Source organism: Delphinapterus leucas, chromosome 9, assembly GCF_059928025.1.
Source record: "Delphinapterus leucas isolate spDelLeu-1000000601 "Yukka" chromosome 9, BTC_Dleu_Yukka2, whole genome shotgun sequence".
In the NCBI taxonomy this organism is placed as follows: Eukaryota; Metazoa; Chordata; class Mammalia; order Artiodactyla; family Monodontidae; genus Delphinapterus; species Delphinapterus leucas.
This window is the reverse complement of record NC_143137.1, coordinates 23,076,768-23,095,616: the sequence shown is the minus strand read 5'-3', so window position 1 is coordinate 23,095,616 and position 18,849 is coordinate 23,076,768. Positions and strand designations below refer to the sequence as shown.

At 48.2% G+C, this 18,849-nt stretch overlaps 1 protein-coding gene across 2 annotated transcripts; it reads left to right on the top strand.

Moving 5' to 3' along the window:
• Positions 1 to 926: 926 nt before the first annotated feature.
• TSPAN33 (tetraspanin 33) lies at positions 927 to 18,636 on the top strand. 2 transcript variants are annotated; one of them, XM_089917410.1, is made up of 9 exons: positions 927 to 1,601; positions 12,219 to 12,276; positions 12,936 to 13,063; positions 13,384 to 13,458; positions 14,599 to 14,694; positions 16,130 to 16,250; positions 16,474 to 16,598; positions 16,999 to 17,160; positions 17,370 to 18,636. In XM_089917410.1, the coding sequence occupies exons 1-9, from the start codon at positions 1,500 to 1,502 to the stop codon at positions 17,469 to 17,471; spliced, it is 969 nt and encodes a 322-aa protein (XP_089773536.1). In that variant the 5' UTR covers positions 927 to 1,499; the 3' UTR covers positions 17,472 to 18,636. The 2 variants fall into 2 exon arrangements, with proteins under 2 accessions (XP_089773536.1, XP_022437102.2); XM_022581394.2 differs by lacking the exon at positions 16,130 to 16,250 and having other exon boundaries at positions 943 to 1,601; positions 16,470 to 16,598; positions 17,370 to 18,629.
• Positions 18,637 to 18,849: the final 213 nt, after the last annotated feature.

The following is an 18,849-nucleotide window of genomic DNA, read 5'->3' as shown; positions in this document are numbered from 1 at the left end:
GTGCGAAGTGACTTGCATGCATTATCTCATTTAATCCTCACATCAGTGTTGTTAGGCTAGCACCCTCCGCATTTAACATGAAAGAAAATGAGGCTCAAGGAGATTAGGTAGTTTGACCAAGTCAAGCAGCTGATGAGGCTGAAATCATTGTTTTAGTCCGTTCAGGCTACAACAAAAATGCCATAAACCGAGTAGCTAACAACAGAAATGTATTTCTCGACACTTCTGAAGGCTGGGAATTTGAAGATCAAGGCACCCAGATTTAGTGTCTGGTGAGAACCCACTTCCTGGTTCATAGGCAGCTGTCTTTTCACTGTGTCTTCACAGGGCAGACAGGGTGAGTGAGCTCTCTGGGGTCTCTTTTATAGGGGTACTAATGCCATTCATAAAGGCTCCATTCTTATGACTTAGGCATCTCCCAAAGCCTCCATCTCCTAACACCATCACCTTGGGGTTTAGGATTTCAAAATATGAATTTGGGGAGAGAACCGATTCAAACATTGTCTACAGCATTCATGTTTGTGTTACGTAGGAAGCACAGTGTCCATCACCTGCACTGCTCTCAACCTGTGTGGGTCGGATAAGCGTGTTAAAAACTCTGTCTTTATGTAGATCAAGACTTAAATAGGGAGGTGGGGACTGAAACAGTAATGAATTAGGATGGCAGGATTCTTGGTGATGTTTCCAAATTTCCACTATTCGGTTATAGTGTTTTTGAAATAAGCATTTAAAATATATAGTTGCTAAACAGGATTGCAGCTACTCAAATATTCTCAATTGTTATGTGTAGGTTAGTTTTATCTCTCTGATTTTATTGTCATCCCCCCCCCCCACACACCCAGGGATATGTCTATTCTCTTGCATTCCCACAGCTTTCAGCGCATTGCTCAACATACAGGGTACGTACTTGTTGATTTTAATGTATGTGTGTTTGCATACGTGCACAGCAACTGGGTAGAGGACGTGGGTGCGTGATGCAGTGTGCATTCCTCCTCATCCTTTTTCCGTTGAGTAGCTGCAGCCTGGATGCTTTCCTTCTCGGGGGAAGAGGTAGAACCGCTGACCCTTTAACAAGTTGTGCCTCACAGAACAGGTGTCTCCCCCGCCTCTTGGAAAAGAGGGATGGTTGCATACTTAGTGACATCAGAGACCGACTAATGAGAAATCAGGCTTCGGCAGACGAGCCAATGGGAGGTCGAGGGCGGGCCCGGTTTCCTGGGAGCCCGGCGGGCCGGGCTAGTCCTCCAGCCACAGCGGAGTCTCTGCCGTTCACGCTGCGCGCGGCAGCAGCTCCAGCGACTCCCGGCGGCTCCAGTAGCGGCGCCGTTCCCCTGCCCGCGCTTCTCCCGGAGGCACGGCGCGGGCACCTCCCGCCGCAGCGCGGTTCCCCCGCCGCTCGGGCTCCGGCCGTAGCACGGCTCATGCCTCCGGGCGCGGAGCGCTCAGGTGGGCCGGCCGTGGCGGGGAGATAGGCCCCCGGGGGCGGCGGCGGCTGGACCATGGCCCGGAGACCCGGGGCGCCGGCCGCCTACGGAGAGGACTTCTCCTTCGTCAGTCCGCTGGTGAAATACCTGCTCTTCTTCTTCAACATGCTCTTCTGGGTGAGGCTTGGGGGTCGTGGGGGCACCTGGGCTGCAGGGCACCCCCTGGAGGGTTGAGTGGGCTGCCCGCGCTGAGCAGAGGTCGTCCCCGGATGCCCGGTTCAAGGCGAACGTGGTGAGCAGCACTGCCGAGTTTTCTGAGAAGACCGTACTTTGGGGTAATTTATCCTAGGCAGAGACACCACAGTGGCTCCTTGTCTGCAGAGCGTGTTGGGGTGGGGGATATGCAGGGGATTCAGTGCAGACTTCTGGGTATTCTCTCGGCATCGGATGAGGGTCTGTGTCAGGCCAAAAAGGTGGTTTTGAGCGTCAGGAGCGGGTTTTCCTGTCGGCCCAAGGCAGACCCACTGACACACTCATAATTAGGGGATTTTTCAGGCCTGGGGGCTGTGGCCCTGCTGGCAAAGAAGAAAGAGGAAGGAGGGAAACCCAAACCTTCCCTCTCCCTTACCTCAGAGAGAATGAGTTAAGGGGCTTTCATCTCTTCCTTTTGCGGGCCTCTGCTGCCCTTCCTCCCTCCAAAGGCTGAGAAAGGACAGGAAGAGCCTCCAGGTGTGGATGTCTTTCCCAGAACTGTCCCAAACTTTGCCCCACCTTTCTCAGGACCAGGCTCCATCCCCAGGAGTTTGACAGTTTTCAGCTTCTTCAAATAGACCCTATGTTGGGCTGGAAGTCCAGGGGTCCTTTCAGAATCTTCTGTTTGGGGCTGGAAAAGTAGAAAAAATATTGGACCGGGGCTGCCTAGATTCTCATCCCCACTCTGCCATTAATTGTTGACTTGACTAACCTGGGCAATATGTTCACCTCTGTAGACCTTAGTCTCCTCCTCCATAAAAATCCAGCATGATCAAGGATGCCAGAAATACTCTGCTGGAGCTGAGAATGCAGCTGGACCAGATCATGAAATGCTAGCTCAATCCTGTTTCAGGTCTAGAGAGTCCCTGAGCCTCTCTGGGTTTGCGAACATTGGGAGATCCACCCCCTTTCCCCAATTTCTCTTCCAGCACCAACTACACTAGAGCTGCTGCTCTAAGAGCCCGTTATGCTTGCCCACCTCTGCCTGAGACCTAAAGTTCAGACTTGCAGGAGGGAGGAGTCTAAAATATGTTTCCTAGGAGAGGGAGCAGACTAGGCAGCTAAGCCAGTTGCTGGAAAGGTTTCACAGGGGCCATGGTGTGAACAGACACAAAGTACATAAGTGCTAGCCCATTGGGAAAAATGAGAGAAATCCCAGAGGGTGGTGATGACAGCTCATTCTCAGCCATTGTACTGGCAGAAATGAAGTTTGAACTCCTAACAAATTCACAAGATCACAAAAGTTGTATTTTAGTCTTTCAGTTAAGAAGTCGCTGACTTTCTTTACCTCCCTGTATTGGACAGCTCTGTGCAGAGGGAAGAGAGTGGGCTGGTACATGCTTTATAATTCTGGGCATACGTTGGCAGGAACATTATCAGTGCTGCCTACAGCAATCATCTCCTTCCTTGCTGATCCTTTTCCCACCCAGGGCAGCAGTTGGAGTGGCTTTTGAGTCAGGCAAAGCCCAGAAGCTCAGATCTCCTGCCCCTGTGTCTCAGCTGAGGCTTCCTTAGTGGCGATGCCTCAGGGCTCCCATGGCACCTCGTACATATTTTGTTTGTCAGATCTTTCTTTACCTGTGCTGCAATTATGTGTTTCTGTTTTTCTCCCCCTCTAGACTTCAGGCTTCCGAGGGTAGAGACTGCCTTATTCACTTCTGGATTCTCAGTGCCCAGCTGTGTTTGGCAGAGAGTGGGTACTTATTGAACATTTATTGAGTGGGGAATGAGAGCAGAGCCTACAGGGTGGAGGCATGATGCCCTTCCTCCCTCTCTCACGGACACTAGCCTTTCAGGATGCAGCACAGCGTTAAGTCCTCCAGCATTCTTGCTTGGAGTATTGTCCTGTGTTTTTTTCTTCAGTGGGCCTGGCACCCCTCCCTCAAGCCAGGTCAGAAAACGTGGCAGCCATCCCCTCCAGCATCTTCCTCAGGGCCTAATTACCACACACAGCACACGTGGACCCCCTTCCAGGTCTTCCCTAGGCGGATCCAGGCCTCTGGTGAGGTATCTTCGTCAACAAAGTCACTTTGCTGCCTAGGACCGCTGTATTGGAGTCCCCAGGGCACTCAGGATGCCCCAAACCACCTGCAGCAGTATCTGTTGTAACCTGGCTCAGAAGCCATGAGGAAATGATCAGGCATCAAGCCTGGCAAAAGCCCCTCCTGAGTGACAGGGTCCCTTATGCCCCCATCCCCCCACCACAAACACACACACACACACACACACACAACTACTTAAATATGCTAGGAGGCAGAGCCCATTTCCTCCCCCATTTTTCCCCTCCTTTCCCTATAGACTAACCTGGCTGCAATAAATGAATTATAACAGTATTATTTTTTTAATATATAAATTTATTTTTGGCTGCATTGGGTCTTTGTTGCTGCATGCGGGCTTTCTCTAGTTGCAGCGAGTGGGGGCTACTCTTCGTTGCAGTGCGTAGGCTTCTCATTGCGGTAGCTTCTCTTGTTGTGGAGCATGGGCTCTAGGCGTGCGGACTTCAGTAGTTGTGGCTCGCGGGCTCAGTAGTTGTGGCTTGCGGGCTCTGGAGCGCAGGCTCAGTAGCTGTGGTGCACGGGCTTAGTTGGTCCGCGGCATGTGGGATCTTCCCAGACCAGGGCTTGAACCTGTGTACCCTTCATTGGCAGCCGGATTCTTAACCACTGCGCCACCAGGGAAGTCCCTATCACATTATTTTTATAAAAACAACAACAACAACGATACCAAGAATGAAGACAAGAACCACACACTTTGCTGCCAAGTCACATGCATGCCTTCTTAACTCCCCAGATAGCTCTGTTTGCCTTGTACCAAGTAGAAAATCATAAACTTCAAGCAGCCTTTAAAAAGAATAAAAGAAAAGCATCTCTTAGAGTCTCGATAGCAGGCTGTGTGTCAGGCTGGTAACTCCAGGCTGTGAGTTTGCTTGTTTATACTATTTTGAGCACTTGTGAACTTTCCTTCCTCATTTATACCCTTGGAAAACCAAAACCAGCCATGGCCTAAGGAAGGAGCTAAAGGGTTGGCCCAGACATTGGAGAGGAAAGAGCCCTGTGGACTCCTCTACTCCAGTAGGACAATTCCAACCTATCCAGAGGGAGAAGGCCAAGAACCAGTTTCAGACAGATAGTTGCCACTTCAGAAACCCAGGAACAATGGTGGTGCCAGGATGACCACTGTAGGACCAGTGTGTGCAGATCCTGGGCAGTGACAGAGGAGGCCCTACTTTAGGGCTAGCAGGATGGGATTTCTTTGACTTCATCCAGAAATAAGGATAGGAAGGACTGAGAAGCTGGAGGTACAGACCCCTCCCTCCCAGTGTCCCTCTGGGAAGGGACAGTGTTTTGATTCCCATACAGGGAATCACTCTACTCTCAGCTGTCCCCCACCGCCACCTTCAAAAGAACAGGAAAAAGATTTATTCCAAAGAAGAGGTGAGGACTCTGAGACAGATCCACCCAGTTCATGCAGACTGGACTTTAGAATGTGGAAGGCGGACAGGCCGGGCTTTCTCTCGGTGGCTGGCGGGCCCTGGGTGGTGATGCCCCGTCTGCCTCTTTCAGTAGCCGTTCCAGGGACTTCCCTCTGGGTCCTGCAGGGCCTTCGTGATGCTGTTTTACTTACCCCTGCCTCAGCCCCACCCAGTCTGGAGATTACCCACTGCTCACCCAAGATAACTGCAGGCAGCTCCTCCCCACCTCACATGATGCCTGGAAGTGAATACACATGTCCTGATAGGAGACAGAGAGGGAGGCAGCCATGTGACCGAGGTCATAAGGCTCTGGAGCCATGTGGACCTACATTCCAGTCCCTCTTTAGCCACTCATTCACTGAGTGCATTCGCCCAACATCAGTTCTATAAAGTGGAGATCCTAACCCCCTCTTGGGGTTGTGGTCACAGTATACATACAGCGGTTAGTCCAGTGCCTGGCCCTTAGCACTCAACAAAAGGTAGCTGTTACATCGTTGTTAGAATTGGCTCCTAGAGCCAATTCACCTTTTGGGGATGGACTTGGAGAGCTAGGATGAGTGCTCCTCCTGATGAGTGGCAACTAGGTGGGGATTGAGTCTAGGTAAGGGCCAACCCTGAGCCTGACTTCCTTCAGCCTTGAACACCCTTGCTCACATTCCTACTGTTAGCCAGAGGGAGATGACAATTAGTGGCATCTTTATATTTTATAGTTTAAAAAGAAGTTTCCTATATATCATAGGAACAGAGACTCCACTGTTGTCTTTAAGGACCTTCCCTAGGTCCACTCCTCAGAGCTTTTCACACCGCATTGGTCTTAAGGTACAATCCAGTGGAAATGGATTCCAAGAGCTAATTTGCCTGTAATTATCGGCATTTGAGCATTAGAGCCAGGAGAAGAGCTCTTGTTCAGGACCTCAACTTGGGGCCCTGTAACCACTTATCTCTTAGTATTGATGGCTGTGAAGTAGTGTCCTAGGGGCTAGAATAAGGGTTTTCCTCACATCAAATCATAACTGTCTTTTCCTGATTTACAGAAAAAAAAGTCAAGATAATGGAAAGACTTTTCTCCATTTTCTGTTTTCTCCCATCTTCTCTCCAAGACAACAGCTGCTTATATGCCACCAAGTGCAAGGACAAGTAGCAACAAACATTATGGAAAACTAGGAAACTATTTAGAATATCGCCATATTATTTTATGAGATGCAGAGACATACGTCTAACAGCTGAATCACCTGTTAGTAAAATTGTTCCTTATTTCTATGATAGAAATTAGTATGTCATGCTTCCTCACATGACACATTGAGAAGGACAGGTTATCTGTGTAATATTCCTGTCAAAAATATGTCGTCTGGGGCTTCCCTGGTGGCGCAGTGGTTGAGAGTTCGCTTGCCGATGCAGGGGACACGGGTTCGTGCCCCGGTCCGGGAAGATCCCACATGCCACAGAGCGGCTGGGCCCGTGAGCCATGGCCGCTGAGCCTGCGCGTCCAGAGCCTGTGCTCCGCAACGGGAGAGGCCACAACAGTGAGAGGCCCGCGTACCGCAAAAAAAAAAAAAAAAAAATGTCGTCTGAATCTAATTGGGAAGAAACAATCTGACATCCAAATTGAGGGACATTAAGCCAAACAACTGGCCTGGACTTACCAAAAAAAATTTCAGTGTCAAAAGAAAAAATATCAGAACGTGTGTTGGCAAGGATATGGAGAAATTGGAACCCTGTACATTGCTGGTGGGAATGTGGAATGGTGCAGCTTCTGTGAAAAATGTTTGGCAGCTCCTTAAAAAATTAAACATAGAATTGCCATATGACCTGGCAGTTCCACTCCTGGGTCTATACCCAAGAGAACTGAAAACAGGTATTCAAACAAAAACTTGTACATGGATATTCATAGCAACACTATTCACAACAGCCAAAAGGTGGAAACAACCCAAATGTCCATCAGTGGATGAATGGGTAAACAAATTGGGGTCTATCCATACCATGGGATATTATTAGGCCATAAAAGGTATTGAAGTACTCTTACATGCTACAACATGGATGAATCTTGAAAACATTATGCTAAGTGAAAGAAGGCAGACACAAAGAGCCACATATTATGTATTCCATTTATAGAAAATGTGCAGAATAGGCAAAACCATAGAGACAAAGTGGTTGCCAGGGGTTGGAGGAGTGGAGGGAATGGGAGTGACCATTTAGTGGGTACAGTGTTTATATTTGGGGTGATGAAAATGTCCTGGAACCTGGTAGTGGTGGTGGTTGCATAGCAGTATGCATATACTTAAGGCCACTGAACTGTACACTTTAAAATGGGTAATTTTGTGGTATGTGTATTTTACCACGATTTTTTAAAAGTCGGTGTCTTGAAAAACCAAAAACAAAGAAAAGAAAAAAAGCTGTGAAACTGTTCCAGGCTAAGGGAGACTTGATCACTAAATGCATGATCCTTGACTGGATCCTGAACCAGAAAAAAGGGGAAATAAAACCAGTTATAAAGGACATTATTGGGATAATTGGGGAAAGTTAAATATGACTGTAAATTAGATAGCAGTAGTAGCATATTAAAGCTTCAAAAAGAACCTGATATGTCAAGATCGTATAGAGCACACCAGCAGAGCACTGTTAGTGCCTTGTCATCTGAACAGTTTTAAGATCCACTGCCATATGTTTTGGTGTAAGCAGAAATCACCCTGATTAAAGGTTGTAAAATTGCATGCAAGTGAATCCCAGTTTAAGAATATATGATATTAAAAAGTGTGGATTTACAAGACTAACAAATTGAGGGTGACTATTTTTTAAATAGATTTCATTTTTTAGGACAGTGTTAGTTTTGCATAAACTTTTGAGAAGATGGTACAGCGACTTCCCATATATCCCACATCCAGTGTCTCTTATTATTAACATCTTACATGAGTATGATACATTTGTTACAATTAATGGCATTATCATTAAGGTCCGTACTTTATTCAGATTTCCTTATTTTTACTTAATGCCCTTTTTGTGTTCCAGGATCCCATCCAGGATATTGAATTTCATTTAGTTGTCATGTCTCCTTAGGTTTTTGTTGGCTGTGGCAGTTTCTCAGAATTTCCTTGTTTTTGATGACTTTGATAGTTTTCAGGAGTACTGGTCAGACATTTTGTAAAATGTCCCTCTATTGGAACTCGCCTGATGTTTTCTCATGGTTATACTGGGGTTATGGGTTTGGGGAAGGAAGAGCACAGAAGGGAAGTGACATTTTCATCACGTAATCTCATATATCAGTGACCTCTGTTGATGTTGACCTTGATCACCTGGCTGAGGTAGTCAGGCTTCTCCACTGTAAAGTTAATCTTTTCCCCCCTTTTCCATACTGTTCTCTTTGGAAGGAAGTTACTATGTGCCGCCCACACTTGGAAATGGGGAGTTATGCGCCACCTTCTTGACAGTGCAGTACCTCCATAAAATATTTGGGATTCTTCTGCGTGGGGGTTTTGTCTTTTCTCCCCCATTTATTTATTTATTAAGTCATTTATATCAGTATGGACTCATGGGTATTTATTTTATATTTGGGGTAGCAACTCCATACTCTTTTATTTTGATGTCTCTTTGGCATAGCCACACAAATGTGGGGTTTTGTTTTTGTTTGTTTTTGAGCATTTCCTTACCTTCTGACATCACAAGATGCTCCAGACTTACCTATTTCCCACCCCAGTCCTGGGATCAGCCATTTCTCCAAGGAGCCCAGGGGATGGCTATTTTCTTTATAAGGTGATTACTCACCTTTCATAAGGATAAAGGTACTGGTGCGTGCAAATTATTTTATATAATTTGATTGACAACTCTTCAAGAACATGCCTTTGGCTGGACTCAGCTATTTTAAAAACTGTCTAGCTTTTGAGAGTTTCCAGCAAGGCTTCATTCTAGCCAGAATATGAAAAGCTATTCTAGGAAGAGAAGTGTCTTTATCTCCATTCCCATCATGAAAGGAGATCATTGGTGATATTGTAGGGTGTCATAAGATTTTGTAGCAAAGACTGATATATTGTAGACAGTACCCGACTTGAGACTGGAAATGGGGTTTAGTCCAGATATTGCCACTGCACCCATGTGCACTTGGTCAAATATCACTTCCCTCTTTTGGCCTCAACTGTAAAAAAATGGTGAGTGGCTGAGTTCGTTTCTAAGCTTCTACTCGCTCTAAAATGTTATGCTATTAACAGCAGCGGCACTAACTTTGGAATGGCAGCAGCTTTGAGGAATTCAGGGTGGGAGATGTGGGCAGGAATAGAAGTGTGAAAGGGCAAGCCTGACTGCAGGGTAAAGAGGCAGATCCATGACAGAAATGCAGAATTTTAGAGTTAGCTAGTGAGTTCCGGGTGAGCAGTATCATTAATGATCATATTAAATATTAATGAGAATATTAATGTCTTAGTCTTGTTTCTCACATAGCCAGCACCTACCCGCTCTAGATCCCCGGCTGAGTGTGCTTTAGGCTTGTGGTTCTCGAACTTGACTGCATGTTGGAATCGCCTGGTATGCATTCAGAAACACTGTTGCCTGGGTTCTAACGCCAGAAATTCTGATATACTGGGTTTGGGGTGCAGCCTAGGCATCAGGAGTTTTTAGGTTCTACTCCGTGCCCCCCATTCTAATGGCAGCCAAGGTTAAGAAGCACTGCATTAGGTCCTAGATGCCCTTGCCCCCTCCCATGTAACAGATACACCTCCTTAAGGGCAGGGACCACATCTTGCTCATCTTTGCAGTCCTCAGAGTATCTCCTACATAACAGCTGATGAATTGGATTTGGACAGCATATTAGTTTCCTATTACTGCTGTAACAAATTGCCACAAACTGAATGGTTTAACATAACACAGATTAGTTTTCTCATAGTTCTGGAGGTCAGAAGTCCAAAACAGGTCTCACTGAGCAAAAACCAAGATGTCAGCAGGAATGGTTCCTTCTGGAGGCGCTAGGTAAGAATCTATTTGCTTGCCTTCTCCAAGAGGCTGTTCACGTTCTTCAGCTTACGGCACATACTCCAACCTCTTCAAGCTGTTGTCATACATATCTCCTCCTCTGACTCAGACCCTCCTGCCTCCCCCTTATAAGGTCCCTTGTGATTATATTGGGCCAACTGGGATAATCTCCCCAGTTGCAAGGTCCTTAACTTAATCACATTGGCAAAGCCCCTCTGGCCGTGTAAGATTACATATTCACAGGTTCTGGGAATTAGGAATGGACATCTTTGGGAGGACGCTGTTCTACCTACCACAGATAGAGACAGAGCAACTGCTATAATTACAAGCCCACCCATGGAATGAAGTTACCCTGTGACACATGGCATCTGTTTACTTTTCCTTTCTTGTTTTAGCTGTGTTAGGATTTAATCAGAGACCGTCTTTGTGGAAAGTTATACACCTTAGTGAAAATTTAACATGTGACAAAACAGTGAGGAGCCTGGGAGCAACAGAAATATAGAGCAGATACATACTTTTTAATGATTCAGTAAAGTGATATTCAGAACCGTAATTGGCTGTGGTGAGTTTTAAAGGGCAGACAGAGATGCCCGATCACTCTGGCAAAGGGCTTGTGCTTCCAGGCCCGTGGGGTAACCGGGGTCTCCGTTGTGTGGTTTCCTTGCCTCCCGCCAACTCCCCCTTGCTCCCTGAGCCTGGCTGTGCTGTGGGACAAGAAGCCAGCTGGCACCTGCAGCCCCTCACACAGCTCTTTCTGCAAGCAGCTCCCTCTCTCCTGGACAAAGAGTGTGAGGGCCAGCACGTCACACGTCTGGCCTCGAGTCAGAGGCGGCGTCAAATGATTGGGGACCGAGGAGAAGGGGCTGTGTGTACAAGCCGAGAAGAGTCCTGAAAGGTGCGGTTTTAGACAAGGGTTTCCCATTTCCTGCTGAATGCACCAGCTGGTAGAGTTTCCCAAGGAAAATGTCTCTCTGCTGAGGGGCTAGTCTGACCCTGTTACCTGCTATGGGCGCTCAATTCCCTTCTCCCACCAAAGCCCCAAGATGGTCTCTGTCTTGCCGGACAGTGGAGTGCAGCCAGCCCTCTCCTTCACCACTGAGTTGGTCAAGTCCCTGCTGCTGAGAACTCCCTCCAGCCAGAGCTTGGCCCCCGCTATTGCCATGGTGATAGCCAGCTGCTTCTTAGCACCAGCCTGGGAACTGGGCACAAAGGAAGGGTGACCGAAGGATGTGCACACTGGGCCACCCTGCACTCCTGGAGGCATAGAGCGGGGCATAGAGAAGGCCCCTTTAGGGAGCGCTGGTGGTCTCGGATGGGTTTGTTCTCTGAGGCAGAAGCCAGGAAGTTTGAAAGGTCTAAACTTCTCTGTTCCACACTGGAATCAGGGTTTAAAAAGTTTCCTTTGCAAGGTAGTTCTGCTGTTTTACACCCACGCATTCTTTCACACTGGTTTGTACTTTCATTCTTGCGTTTGACACCATATTGACCTCCAAGAGGGTTAGAGACCTGGCAGCATCTAGCATCTACCCAGGCCTGCTTCAGCTTTAAGACCTCCCCTTTGATGTAGCTGGATTCAAATTCAGAACTTCATAGTTTCTGTGTGACCCTGGGCAAGTTAATCCTTAGTAATGATAGATAATATTTATTATCAGGCATCGTGTTAAATGCTTTCCATGCATTCTTTTATTTCATTTTCACAGTAATCTTATTAAATGTAGTTGTTTTAAATTACCATCTTCAGATACAGAAACTGAGGCTCGGAGAGTTGTCCAGCACAGACCCAGGTTCAGCTCACTCCGAAGCTCATGTTTTTCACTGCTATTCTGTTTTAACCTTGCATTGCCTTAATTTCCTCACCTGTAAAATGGGTATAATAGCTGCCTCACAAGATAACTGTGTTGTGAGGATTAAATGAGATAATCTTGGTATAAGCTTTTCATGGAGGTAAAGCACTGACAGATTCTATCAATAGTATCACCAGGGAGGAAAAAGATGCTCATTTCTGGGTCCAGGAAGAGTCGTCCTCCTCCTACTCTGCCTTAAGGTTACTGACGGCTATCAGGGCTCCCTGGTTTCCAAAACCTCAGAGTGTGGCTCTTTCCCTGTCTCCACAGGTGATTTCCATGGTGATGGTTGCCGTGGGAGTCTACGCTCGGCTGATGAAGCACGCAGGTGAGCTGTAGGTCCCCGTGCATCTCCCCACGACTCTTCGCTGCCTCTTTCAGCCCTGGTCTTTCAGCCCTCCTTCCCACATAAGCTATGGAGCTATAGGGGGCAGCCACCCTCTAGCCAAATCCTAGAGGCTTACTCCATCAGGCCATCCAAGCCAGTTCACCTGGATTTCCCTGAGCTCCCACGAGTCTTCTGAGATCTGCCTGCATTTTAGGCTTAGGAAGTGTCTAAGGAAGAAGGTAGGCTTCTGGGTGCAAAGAGTGACCGGGGGCTGTAGCCCTTCCTTCGCTCTGTTCTGGAGTAACTCAACCTCCATTCCTATTCCTCTGCACAAAGTCTCCAGGAAACGGAATCTGCAAAGCCAATGAGCCTAATGCCATTCTAATTCTTTTCTGGAGCGAAAGTGGTCCCTCCTCTCTTAAGCCTGGGAATAAAGGCTCTTACTTTTTGTTAGTTTCTCAAATTAAACGCCACAAGCCCTTCTGGGCCCTTTGTTTTCTCCCCATGGGAGGGCAGTACTGCTTCCTGTAACCTTCCCCCAGCCACACTGGAGAATCCCCCACCAGGGGAGGAGGACAGTTTTGGGGGCACCCCACCCCTCCCTGGTACCCCCCTCCACCGGCACCAGACTCAGACTGAGAGACAGCCCCTTCCCCCAGAAGCAGCGCTGGCCTGCCTGGCCGTGGACCCAGCCATCCTGCTGATCGTGGTGGGCATCCTCATGTTCCTGCTCACCTTCTGCGGCTGCATTGGCTCTCTCCGGGAGAACATCTGCCTCCTGCAGACGGTGAGTGGTCAGGGGCGCCCCCAGAAATGCCCTGGCCTCTCTCCTCCACGTGCCTCTCATTCCTGAAACCTTTCAGTTTCCTTTGTCCCTCAATGCCCCCAAGGTCTGTGCTGTCCACTCCTCACTGTAGAGCTCAGCCCAGGTGACCCAGCACAGGGTGACCACCCCCAGGACAGCGTCCCAGAGGCAGCTGCCTTTCCTGTGTGTGGGGCACCTAGGAGAAAGTGCCCCGTGGACCCCCAGTACTCGCCGTGGTCCTGGGAAGAACTACTGCCCAGCATGGTAACAGACTGCCTCCTTTTTCCACCTGCTCCCCACAGTTCTCCCTCTGTCTCACCATCGTGTTCCTGCTACAGCTGGCAGCCGGGATCCTGGGCTTCGTCTTCTCAGACAAGGTAACACTGGGAGTCACGGGGCCTCCTCAGCTGTGAACCAGAGGGAGGAAGGGAAGGTTCCTGCCCGTGCTTAGCCTGACTAATTAACCACAGTGGTCCTTCCCCTGAGAAGGATCGGCCTCTGAAAGATTATCCTTAGGGATGAATGAATGGCCTTTAAAGTTGCCATATTTAAAGAGGATTTCAAGATTGTAAGGTGTTTTCCTCTGACAGTCTGAGAGGCCAACAGGGAGGTAAATTCTATGAACCAAAAGTTAAAATAGTCTGTAAACTTTAACGGCAAATGATTGAGTAAAATTCACTTATCAAGTGAACCACAGACAACGTGAAGAGCCTTTTGTTTCTTTTAAAAATTATTTATTGGGATAAACGAAAGTAAGAAAAGGGGGAAGTAAACAACACTTTGAACAGCTCTTACCATATCTGGGAGTGGTCTGCCATTCAGTGACAGCCCTTTTAATTAAGAACCAGAATTTCTTTCCCAAAGGGCAAATGATTACCAGGGGTAGAGTATAGGACTATGGATAGGAAACTTTGAGAAAAGTAATGAAGCAGGAAGGAAGAGACCATGGTAGAACTATGAATTTGAGAGCCACTGAGTTAATTCAGAATGTCCTAGTCCTTCGGGCTTAGTAAAATCCTAATACGATACAGATCTGTTTTGAGTCTAAAGAGATGCAATTCTCTTATGTCCACTAGAGGTCAGTGCCTCAGCTCAGTAAGTCCTTTTCTACTAAATACTCCCCCGCCCCACTGCCCCTGGACACACACACACACACACACACACACACACACACACACACACACACACACACACACACACACTAGTTTCGCTGCTTTGCATCAGTCAACAAGTATTTTGTGTAATAATATTCAGAGATAGATAAATATTGGATTATCTTGAGATGTGGCTCTGAGAACAGGCAATAGCAGGACCAGCATTTTTCTTGCCCACAGGTTCCTGAGGGCCCAGAGATGCACAGGCTTCGGAATTGGCCATCTTCCATCACTAGGACTTGGTTCTGATTTCAAGGCTGACTTAAATAAAGAAGGATGACCACTGCCTATTGCTATTTCTGCAGGGAGGAGCTGGTTAGGGGTTAGTCCTGTGTTCTGATTCCCTCCTTGTGTTTCTGGCAGGCGCGGGGAAAAGTGAGTGAGATCATCAATAACGCCATTGTGCACTACCGAGATGACTTGGACCTGCAGAACCTCATTGATTTTGGCCAGAAGAAGGTATGGGCTAAGAGGGGGGTCATCTAGTGGTCCAGGAAGCTGTGGGCAAAAGTTAATGCCATCCCAAGAGACACCTCACCCTCATCACCTGCTGGGTAATGGATTCTGGGAAGGGGTCTGGCAAAAAAAAAACACATAGCTTTAAAAGTACTTTTAAGGGCTTCCCTGGTGGCGCGGTGGTTGGGAGTCCGCCTGCCGATGCAGGGGACGCGGGTTCGTGCCCCGGTCCGGGAAGATCCCACATGCCGCGGAGCGGCTAGGCCCGTGAGCCATGGCCGCTGAGCCTGCGCGTCCAGAGCCTGTGCTCTGCAACGGGAGAGACCACGGCAGTGAGAGGCCCGCGTACCGCAAAAACAAACAAACAAAAGTACTTTTAAGGGCAAAAAACAGTACATATAGTAATCTACCAATTGTATAAAAAAAGAGAGGAAAGAATGTGTATTCATGTTTGCAAAAGGAATCTGGAAGGATATGAAGGAAACCATTATAAGTGGTTACTTATAGTGGGAGGGGGAACTGGGCAGATTTTTTAATATTACCAATTCAAAAGTCAGATTTTTTAAATTATGGCAAAATGTACATAATTTCAAATTTACCATTTTTAAGTGTACTTAAAGTGTACAGATCTGTAGCACTAAGTACATTCACATTGTTGTACAACCCTCATCACCGTCCATCTCCAAAACTTTCTTCCCACACTGAAACTCTGTACCCCATTAAACACTAACTCTCCATTTCCCCCCCCCCCAGCTCCTGGCAACCACCATTCTATGTTCTATCTCTATGAATTTCTGTCTCTATGAATACTGTATTTGTCCTTTTGCGACTGGCTTGTTTCACTTAGCGTGTCTTCAGGATTCATCCATGTTGTGGGATGTGCCCAAACTCCTTCCTCTATAAGGCTGAATGATATTCCATCATATGTATATACCGCACTTTGCTGATTCATTTATCTTTTGATGCACACTTGGGTCACTTCTACCTTTTGCCTATTGTGAATAATGCTGCTATGAGTCAGAACTTAAATTTGAAACAAAAGTGCTTTTGAGACCAGAGCTGAGTTCCCCTTCGCTTGGTGCAACACTCTTTTTTTTTGTTTTTTTTTTGTTTTTTGCGGTATGTGGGCCTCTTACTGTTGTGGCCTCTCCCGTTGCGGAGCACAGGCTCCGGACGCGCAGGCTCAGCGGTCATGGCTCACGGGCCCAGCTGCTCCGTGGCATGTGGGATCTTCCCAGACCGGGGCATGAACCCGTGTCCCCTGCATCGGCAGGCGGACTTTCAACCACTGCGCCACCAGGGAAGCCCGGTGCAACACTCTTGACTTGGATCCCGTTTGCTTTCATGGTGTAATTATGGGCCCACAATATTGAAGAGTCTCCTCCTGTGCTTCCTCTATATTAAGGCAAATGTTTGTAGCACTGATGCTTTATTTCAGCCAGTATTTTTGGAACATATACTTCTGCGAAGCTCTATGCTATACAGGACTGCAAAACCAGAAACTGCCCTCAAGGAGCTCGTAGTTGAGTGTGTAAAACAAAATATATATACAAGTTATAACAAGACATATAAAATGATAGAAATTAAGAAGAGAAAACTTCTTCAGGGGAAGGTCACTAAGAAACTTGAGCTCCAGGTTCCAGGTTGTGTTTCAACACAACGTGAACTTACAAGTGCAAGCTTGCCATAGACTTTTGGTTGCTCTGAGAGTTCCCCTTGTCACCTCAGTGTGGGGATGGGGGTGGTAATTTTAACCCCTGTGGTGGGCTTTGTTGCAGTTCGGCTGCTGTGGAGGGATTTCCTACAAGGACTGGTCCCTGAACATGTACTTCAACTGTTCGGAAGACAACCCCAGCCGTGAGCGCTGCTCTGTGCCTTACTCCTGTTGCTTGCCTACCCCCAACCAGGTGAGCACACATCCCACCTCATTTCCTCCTGCAGTGATCTGAGTTACTTTCTGATTAGGGCAGCTGCTATTGGGAATCTCCATCCCCTGGTTTAGCCAGTCAATTTTGTAGGACAGCTGTCAGATGTTTTTCTTCACTCCAATCTGATGGCTCTGTTATCTTGCACTCCTGTAGCCCACTTGGGGTTTCAGAAGGCACAGGTCTCTAAGGCAAGGAGAACTGGACTCAGACGTCTCAGAGGAAGGGAAGTCTGCATTTAGCAACTTCCAACGTAGCATCCTCCACATATATTCTCTAACAATTTAGGAGTTTAGGAAGGGTGGGAAGCCCATCAGCTAGGGCCCCTAAGAAAAAGTTATTGGAATGGGAGTCCCACGTGGCTTTTCAACTCTCTTCCCAGGCAGTGATCAACACCATGTGCGGCCAAGGTATGCAGGCCCTTGACTACTTGGAAGCTAGTAAAGTAATCTACACCAATGGCTGTATTGACAGATTGGTCAACTGGATACACAGCAACCTCTTCGTACTTGGTGGTGTGGCACTGGGCCTGGCCATCCCCCAGGTAACTTACGCTGTAAAACTGTGGTCCCACAATTCTGTAAAGACTCCTTTGTTTTGGGGAGGGCACCTGGGGCTCAGCTAGGGTGTCAGGCACTAACGTTACTGAAGGGTAGGAGATGTGATGGTGCCGACTGCCCTGGGAAGATTGAGTCAGAGAAAACAAAGGCATCACTCATTGCTGAGGACCCAATTCCTTCTCACCTTTCCCAGCTGGTGGGAATCCTGCTGTCCATGATCCTCGTGAGTCAGATCAAAGATCAGATCAAACTACAGCTCTACAACCAGCAGCACCGGGCTGACCCATGGTACTGAGAATCCATCCTGCACCTCCTCGTTAGGGCAACAGGCGAGCCTCATCAACCAACGGCAGTGGTTACAGCTGTCAGCACCAAATGGAGATTTGGGTTCCAGCCCCACAAGCGACGGCCCAGTGGCAAGAAGCAAACTCCAGACGCCAGAAGGCAGGGTACACAGGTGGCTCAAGTCTGGGAAGGATGTGCCTCCTCTCCCCAGCCTAGCTCTCAGCATTGTTATTTTGTATTCTTTCTACCCTCCACCATTTGGGTTTCTGTTCTTGTTTTGTCTGAGCAGAGATGCTTGAGCAGAGCAGTCACACAGAGTTGTGGGGGCAACAGGCTTTCCACCGAAGCACTGCAACTGACAGACCTGCTGGGGCTGCCACTGAGCTTGCCGCACATACTCGCATTCTGGCTGTTGCCAGTGCGCCCTGCCTGGAGTCCGGTTGGCATGATACCAGCTCCAGAAGGGGAGGGAGTGGAGCAGGCAATGAGTGTGGGGGTCGGCTGGGGACAGTCGTAGGTGCTGGGGAGGAGGGGAAGACCCTGTGTTTATTAACTGCCTGTGCTGCCATCCTCCCAGGTAGTCAGAGCGAGCTATATCCTGCCCCTCCCTCATTTCCATGGAAACGCGGCAGCAACTGCAAGGGGTACAACAAGCAGCCAAATTCACCCCGTCTCCCCTCCTTTAAAAAATGTCTGGAACCATGGTCTCTATCTTCTGCAGCCAGCAGAGGTGGGACTGAGCCATACGTCCCCTTGAACTGCACCCCTGTATGGCCCTCGCTCTCCAGTAAGTGGGTTTCTTTTTTTTAACCTTGGCAGTGTGCAGAGAAAGAGAGGTAACACCCCCCCGCCCCCCATTCCTCCGCACCAGAGCTAGCTCAGTATTTCTACAGTGTAAGCAGGGATCTTGCTGGGGTGGGGGAGCCAGAAATGGCAATAAAAGTTTGTTGACCTGGGCTAACCTGGACTCCATGAATTTTCCATTCTGGCAACTGGGAAGGGAGGGGTAGAAGGGCCCGGCCGGTGGGCCCTCCCTCCAACAGGGGACTGGACACTCTCCTAAACGCTACCGTACTTCCCCGGCCCCACCACTCACCCCCGCTCCCTCTAGCAGATGCACCATTCCCCTCCCACAACCCCGCCCCCTCCAGTCTAAATTAGATAAAGAGATTCCCCATTCGCATTTGGGAACGGCATAATTTTATCCCTAAACCTGACGTTAATTTTTCTTTTCCGAACTAAAATACTTTGCTACCCAAAACTTTCCGGATGGGTTAGGGAAGGATACGTCTGTAAATCACTGTGTAGCCCTCTCGCCGGGAAGGGAGTGGGGAGGAGTGAGGAGGAGGAAGGCCATCTCTTCACTCACAGTCTAGACCCTCTAGCCC

Bases quoted from the DNA above. Each gene is read 5' to 3' on its own strand.
- TSPAN33 (XM_089917410.1), top strand. From the start codon at position 1,500: ATGGCCCGGAGACCCGGGGCGCCGGCCGCCTACGGAGAGGACTTCTCC. The intron at 12,277-12,935 runs GTGAGCTGTAGG...CCCTTCCCCCAG, and splicing joins TCGGCTGATGAAGCACGCAG to AAGCAGCGCTGGCCTGCCTG. The intron at 13,064-13,383 runs GTGAGTGGTCAG...TGCTCCCCACAG, and splicing joins ACATCTGCCTCCTGCAGACG to TTCTCCCTCTGTCTCACCAT.